Source organism: Rhagoletis pomonella, unplaced genomic scaffold (genome assembly GCF_013731165.1).
Source record: "Rhagoletis pomonella isolate Grant_MI unplaced genomic scaffold, Rhpom_1.0 Rhpom_scaffold_00002, whole genome shotgun sequence".
Lineage (NCBI taxonomy): Eukaryota > Metazoa > Arthropoda > Insecta > Diptera > Tephritidae > Rhagoletis > Rhagoletis pomonella.
The window spans coordinates 45,624,250-45,632,090 of NW_023458556.1; the positions used below are offsets into that span (position 1 = coordinate 45,624,250).

Consider the following 7,841-nt stretch of genomic DNA (forward strand, 5'->3'; position numbering starts at 1 on the left):
ATACTCATGGAAGAAAAAAGGGACGCAGAACTTCCGGTACAAATTGACATTTTCTTAACTCATATCCTGGAAGTATTTGTGGAAGTATACTGGAACTTGGTATGGAGTTAGGTATTTTAAATTGCTTATTGCTCATGGAAAAAATGTGAATTGTTAAAAAAAGGAGGCATGTCAACTCCCATACATACTAAAACTTTGATAATGGATATATTGTATCTCTAGAAGAATAGAAAATCTGTGGAAGTATATTAAATTTGTTATGGAGATTTATTTTACCAGTACCGTACTGACAGACAAACTTTCGGTTAGTGCAAAAGGGAGATCCGGCATGTGCCATATAATCTAAAAAATCGCATGATGCATACCTTTTGGAGGCATTTAGCTATAGTCCTGAGGAGGGTTTTTTTTATGGGATAAAGAGTACGTTCATGTATGTCATAATCCGAAAATTGTGTTTTTACGTGACGAGTAATACGAAATCTTATGTAACGATTCGCCCAAAGTTGATGATATCCTTCGTATGCTAAGCATGCAGACGAGATTTTGTAGTTTCACTCGCTTAAAAAACACACATCTATAAAAAATGGACGTGAGGTGAAACATGCGGGTATCAGCTGGTATCCTAATAAATCAGAAGGTTCCAGTGTTCTAAGTCAAAGAAATTCCAAAACTTGTTTTTTTTTAATATAAGTACTTTAAATATATTTTTAATTTTTCTTCAAAACCAACTAACAACAACAATGTAACAATTCGTTTATAACAAATAGAACTTAACAATGCCTAAATGCTATACAAATTATTATGTTTTCTATAAATTATTAAATTAAGGATTTCTATTTCTATTACATACATAGAGTAAACATAAGTTTTATGTAATTATATTGCTTAGTATAAACATGCTAGCTTACAAACTATATAACCGATTTTATGTAACTATAAGTAGGTACTTATTTATTCACTAAGTTGGCTAATTAAATATAAAAGAAGCTCGTTGTTTGTTGTGGTGTTTGTCTTTATTGCTCTGATTATGTTAACTAAGCGTTTTGTTTTGTAAAATATTATCATCATATCTTATTTATTTGTATTGATATTATTTATCTTATTTGTATTTTTGATTTGTCCAAATAACCGCCCTCTGTCGAATCCTTAACCCTTCATTGTTGACCAGTTTTTAAACTCTTTTTTGTATACGCCATAAGCTAGCCAATAGAGCAGCATAAAGAAAGCAAACGACATCGGGAAAGCGACGCGCGAAACTCGATCGATAAGCGAGACGCTATTCACATAGCGAGTACCTGAAAAATTTAGAATATGTGTAGGTATTAAATATGTAAAATATGCAATTTGGCAGAGGTTAATCAAAAACGAACATCTCCCTCTTATTATTTTTGTTAAATCTTACAAGATTCTAAGGTATACAAAAGACGGATAGAAGCCTTGCATACCTCTTTTTTTAATAGGGGATGATAACAACATTTATTAATCGTAAAGGCTTGTTGGTGCCTATTATCGCCAACGAAGCTTTGTTGACCGAAGGCAAGCCGGTATGGTCTTGCTTATGCTCAGTACTTGGATATGAAAAAGATATGGGATACACAACAAACGCATATGATGACACGAAATTGAAGGGGACGCAGAATGTAGTTTAAGCTAATTGCAGACTACAGCATGCGGGATTACTACTCTATGAACAAAAAAAAAAAAACACATTGTGACTTTGCGAACGCTCTCACAACTGAATTTCGGCTCCTCACCGCATCTCACGTTCCATTGGTTATATGAGAAGGCGGTAGAAACCATTCAGCACTTCCTTCACACGCGCTTCAAATATTTTATAACTTAGCACCCGTGTATAACCGATCATTCTCTTGGACAAGCGCCAATCGGGGCTTGAGGACCACTCGAAACAGTTCGGGAAATGCTTGAATTCCCGATTACCTCGGTTACTTCGAAATGAAACTGATTTGGGTCCCAGGACAACTGCATGGATCACAAATTACCTAGTTGGGACACTTTTGGGGTCATCTCTCCAGACAAGGAAGGCGTAGGAGTATCTGTGACACCTGTAGACGGTTCCTGAATGGGCAAGCGTATGGTTACCTCAGTGGGGAGACATGCGGTCTTAATCCAAAAGTTTTACTCTTGATGTGCGCAGCGGTTTAACGTCCGATCTTATGATATGACTCTTCGGTATAGTGGACAACCCTACAAAACTAGTTAAATCATGTAAAACTAGGGCAAGTTCAGAGGGCCGCATGCATTGGGACAAAAGAGGCAATGATAACTTGCTCTATTGACATCCTCACATAATTCACACCGTAACAGCATCGCCTATAATACTCCGAGAAGTGGGTATATATGTATATGGAAACAAAGAGCTATTAGGCATTAGCTATATAATATCTTGACTGGCTTGAGCGCCATAGACTAGCTACTGATTACATACGACTAGAAATAAAATTTCCCAGGCCTTTCGGGGTTATTCTCCCATCGAGATCCGCCTGGAATGGGGTACTTGATATCTCCGTCGACGGCCTGTGGATTTGGAATAGGCGTTTTCCACGAATTCGTAGGATTAAGAATATCAATCAATCTGCCCGATTTTGCTAGTGTTTTCCAGGCAGAAGTATTCGCTATAGCTGAAGGCTGTTGTAGAACGCAGCCAGGCAGCCGCTAAGGTAGAGTATTTTATATCGAAGTTGAAACTGATCAGAAGGTGTAGGACTCTTTTAAACACAGTATTTAAGTAGTCAGCTCAATCTAGATTTGGTTTGGATTCCTGGTTATAGCAATATTCCCGGAAACGAGGCTGCAGGTAAGTTAGCCAGCGGGGCTCCACATTGGCCTCGCTCAAAGATCGTATGTCACCCCCAATTGGAACCACATACAGAGACGTCTTTCTCAACAACCTTCCAAAATCAGTTCAGAGATGGTGCATGGCCGAGGCTGCCGCATATTAAAACTTATGTGGCCAGTGTATAACCCTAGTAGAACTAACACAACCCTTTTTAAAAAACCCAGACCTGACGTTTTGAGGCTAGTAGCTTTTCTTTTGGCATTGGCGGATTGGCACCCACGTCAGAAGACTGGCCTGCGATGTCTTCTGTAGAAGTTGTAGGAATGAAAACGAACAGGAAAGAGTAGAACACCTACTTTGCAGGGGAACAAGAACGCCATACTAGAGGCATATGAGTTAGTGTCATTAAAAGAACTGTCTGAAATAAGCCTCCATAGCATACTCAAATTTATTAACCACGCGAGTTGGTTTTAACATATTCAGTCGAGGTTTATGTTATCAAAATGGCGTTTAGCCTCTAATGTGAGAATTAACGTGTTTCTGTCACCATTTTTACCTACCCTCGCCTAGCTTAGCGGTTGCTATGTGAAACACATCCTAAGTTGCGAAGTCCTCATGGAGGATGGTCGACCACGGACGGTCAAAGGAGCTCCTGCAGCTGGCTAAACGCCAACTTTCGATTCCAACTGGTGTCCTAACCGGGAATTGTTCATTAGAAAGCAGCAAGTTTGAAGACTGATGAGGTAGACTCATCTCAGCACTTCCTTCTCACATAACTTGTTCATTAGATTAGAGTCTAAATATATTGTCTTCTTTTTAATGAACACCGCGTAACTTTCTATAGTGGAAGTCAGAAGCCAGCGGAACTTCATTCAGAGCACCCAGCGCTTTTCTTTACAACTTCGAACGGATTACCTGGAGGTACGGTCCTAGTAAAAATCGACTCAGTGGTTATTTATAAGGTTTTCATATTATCCTCGCCTCTTAGAGTTCGTCTCGGACAAAACTTTAAATATTATCATATAGAATAAATTACGTCAGTAAACTTGAGAAATGGGCGAAGTGTCGAAACAGCTGTAGTAATTTATTACTGCTGTTGGCTTTCATATAAACTCTGTGTAATATTGTTTTTCATGTGAACCTTGGGTAATACCGTCCTTTTATGTAAACCCTGTGTAATATTATTTCTATGTTAACCTTTTATTAATGTACCATCCCTATCCCTGATCGATAAATGGCATAGTTATCGATGTGCGACAGAAATCTAGGAGCACTAAGCCTTTTTCGATCTGGAAATAGAGGGAAACACACGAAAGTGTGAGTATTTATTTTATCGTAATTTATCTGACATAATTTTATAAATCCTTATAGGAAATAAAACTCATCACCACGTTTTCACTTCTACGTAATTGCTGGTGTTTTATTTACCCCCGCACCAGATCGGCAATCAACAACTGCAATAAAGTAAAAACCTTAACTGGGATCCTGCACGTAAAGGCTGCTTCCATCGTATACATTTCCATATTCGCGCATTAAACCGCAAAGTCTACGCTTTAATGACGAAATCACAGTCAATCCATCTTTTTCAGTAGTTTTTCATAGTGCCTAAGCTATTTTGAAACTTACGTTTCAATTACTCTATTGATAACACCAAGGACCACCCCTAGTTTGTTTGAGGTGAATTCAAATATGTTCTTAAAATTTGTTTGATCACCTTTTGTTACCGCCGCATCGCGCTCGCGTTGTTTTCTAAATTTCTCATCACCAATTAGACAAAGCCACATTTGACGTGCTTTAGAGATAACTGGCGGCTCGGTTTGTGTGGTGCGTTCCATGGTCGAAGCATGCGAGGAGGGAGCCGGAAAGATTTGTGTCGGATCCTGCAAAAAAAGAGATGACAAATCAATAGTAGTTTTACATATAAAAGTTAATTGAAGTTAGTCAAAAAAAAAAACTCACATTATAAATAGGACATATCATTGCATTGCGCTTGCAAAAGTTACCAGCTAAAGAATGTTGAATTTCGCAAACAGATTCATTACTGCGTTTTATCGAGCAGCTCTGTATGTCTTCTTCGGCCTCATCATCAGCAATGCCCTCGTCAATGTCCTCCCATTCATCCTCGCTTATGGGTATTTCACCGCTGCCGACCTACAACAAAAGACACATATAAAATTGTACGTACTGCAGACTTAAGCATGTAATATGCACTTGAAGGAATATATATTTTTTCTCTTCTCGCATTACAGACCTTTGTAAAATAATGTACGCCTGCGAATTCCAAAAGCGTCGCAATGCAGTAAAGGAAACTCATCAGCAGAAACCAATCTAATGCTGTAGCATATTTCACTTTGGGTAAATCAGTGCGTGAATCCAGACTTATTGTGGATAGAGTGAGCACAGCAGTCACGCAAAGTCCGACACGATCGCTAGTTGCCTCGCGATGTATCCAGAAGGAGACCCACGATAAGACCACTATCAGTATGCAGGGCACATAAACCTGTGGATGGTAGTCACTTGAGTGTTATTTAAAGTTTATCTTCTAGTCCGAGAGGTGAGCTCACCTGTATTAGAAAATAGCCTGTGTGTCGTTTAAGATTGAAAGCTACATGCAGCACAGAGAAATCTCCTTCGCGTCTGGTGTACGTGAAATTGCGTTGTTTCATGCTGATCAAATCGAATTGATTTAGCGTCATGCCCGGCACAAACGATACCGCATCGTCTTCACCTTTCCACTCGTAGACTAGTTGGCGATTTGTGTAACCATCTATTGGGAGGTAAAATGTTCTGCAATAAATCAAGTTTTTTGTAAAAATTTTACTTTTACTTACAACTGCCGATTATAAGTGGGCATGATTGTAGATCCATTGGAAAGTTTTTCAGCTCCATGGGGCAGGTTGCTTTTATGGTGAGTCTGTAAATAAATGTAAAATAAAATATTTATGCAGATGAATTGTATTTAGTTAATTAATCCTTACTAAGGCGGCCGCAGTGGTATAGTGGTAAGCAGTGCGCGCTTCCACTCCACAGGACCTGGGTTCAAGCCCTCATAAGCATACAATCGCCGTTCGGAGTTGGCGTAAAACTGTCGGCCCCCCTCCTTTATGTGACAACATCAACGCGCACGCCACAGATCCGAGGAGAAGCCCGGCCAAACACAAACATGTATGTAACAGCTAATCTACTATAATTATTATTATTCTGAAGCCGATACGGAATATTTGTCTAGCTAGTTTTAGTATTAATCTGCAAGTTCAACCTTGTTCCCTTTGGTGAAATGAACTTCAGCTTAATCCCGAATATTTTTTGAGGGGGCACTAAGACTACGGCGGAATACTCGGTAGAACCCAGGTTCGATTCCTGATATACATATATAAAATCCAAAATGATCGTAAAAGTTTTTCGTATCACCGATCGCCCCTCACCAGGGCATAGCAAAGTTTCTCAGCAATTCTCTGTCATGAAAAATTTTTTCAAACATATCGCACACCGTCTTAAAAAGAGTCACAACTCAAAAGAATACGTTCTTAGCACATGGTAATCATATGGGACTTTACCTTAGGTTTTTTTTTAACAAATTATAACAAAAATTTGCTCCAGCTTTTGCTAAAGGGTAAATAAAAGCTCGGTTTACATTTTTAGCGCATAATCTCAATAATACCAAATTTTGAGTTGTGACGGCTACATTAAATTTCTGTTTCCATACTACATAAAAACATCGGAATTTTTTAAATTTAACTGGGCAAATCTCTTGGTGCTTAAACTAATTTTTTAAATATTTTCGTAGTTTCAAATTGTACTTTTTAAAATATGTATGTACATTAGGATACGTCCCTGGTACTGTTTTTTCATTGTCACTATAAATATATTATTATATTTTAAAACTTCCCGCAAAATATTACGAAAAATATTAAGATTTACATAAGCTGGGTTGTGTTGAAAATAACGTTATTAAAACTAGTTTTTTTTTTTAATTACATTTGATGATAAAAGAGTTTAGCTTTAAAAGTATGCATAAAATCGTTAAATATTTTGGTGAAAGTCTAAAATTATATTATATTTTATAATTCCGGTAAGAAACCCGCACAATATTTTTGTGATACCCCTAATGTATATACATATTTTTGTTAAGTTTTATATTTCTTTTTTACAAAATTTTATTTCAGAAAGAAAATAATAAAATTTTAGATGAAATAAATTTTAAATACGGCCTAAATAATTCTTTTCTAAAAATGCATTAATTTAGCAAATCAACAGCAACAAATAACTAGAATATTAAGTGTAACAAATTAAGATCAGAAAAAGAAGAAATCGAAGAAGAAGAGAAAAGAAAAAAGCTCCCAAAGTATTTGCCTCCAAGGTTGGAAGTTTTTTTTACACATAAAATCAAACCAAAAAATTAAATTCATATTAACTAAATAGCTAGGTAAGTCTAAGTGATAAGGTAAGTGAGAGAGATATACATACATACATACATACAATGCAATTAGAATTAAGTAAGATACTTATATGAAGACGTTCAAAAACAATAATGGTGTAAGGAACAATGAAAAACAAAAACCCAAACCAAAACCAAAAACAAAAACAAAAACTCGATTTTATTGATGGTAAATTTAATGGTTACTAAAAGTAAATAAGCAACAAAAACAAAAAATTAAGAAAATAGTGAATAAATTTGAAAAGCAAAATTATACTAATTAACTCAAACCAAACCAACTACGAAGAAAAAGTAAACGAAAAACTAACACAACAAGTAAGAAAGTCTAAGTTCGGGCGGAGCCGAACATTAAATACCCGGCGCAAGTATTAAATATATGTTTTTTCACCCTTCAGAAACCTTCCGCTAGATGGTAAGCCGAGGTGTATCAATTTTGAGCAAATTAGCGTCCTTCAATTTCGAAATATTGGAGTTTCAAGCATTTCTTAAATTTACCGTTATATGAGAATCGGCCGTTATTTTAGTCCGATTTCAATAATTTTCAACGTTTTGGTTTTATGTGGCAAGTACAATAACCATACCGAGTTTGGTACAAATTGGTAGAAC

At 36.8% G+C, this 7,841-nt stretch overlaps 1 protein-coding gene across 1 annotated transcript in view; it reads right to left on the reverse strand.

The window, feature by feature from the left end:
• Positions 1-889: 889 nt before the first annotated feature.
• LOC118733693 (gamma-aminobutyric acid receptor subunit alpha-2-like) overlaps positions 890-7,841 on the reverse strand; it is a 9,555-nt gene continuing 2,603 nt past the window's right edge. Inside the window, exons 5-10 of the mRNA XM_036463205.1 lie at positions 5,629-5,711; positions 5,362-5,564; positions 5,049-5,297; positions 4,757-4,948; positions 4,512-4,677; positions 890-1,295 (exon numbers count right to left, since the gene is read on the reverse strand). Coding sequence (XP_036319098.1) covers positions 1,147-1,295; positions 4,512-4,677; positions 4,757-4,948; positions 5,049-5,297; positions 5,362-5,564; positions 5,629-5,711 — 1,042 coding nt within the window. The 3' untranslated portion in view covers positions 890-1,146. The remainder of the gene's footprint in view (positions 1,296-4,511; positions 4,678-4,756; positions 4,949-5,048; positions 5,298-5,361; positions 5,565-5,628; positions 5,712-7,841) is intronic.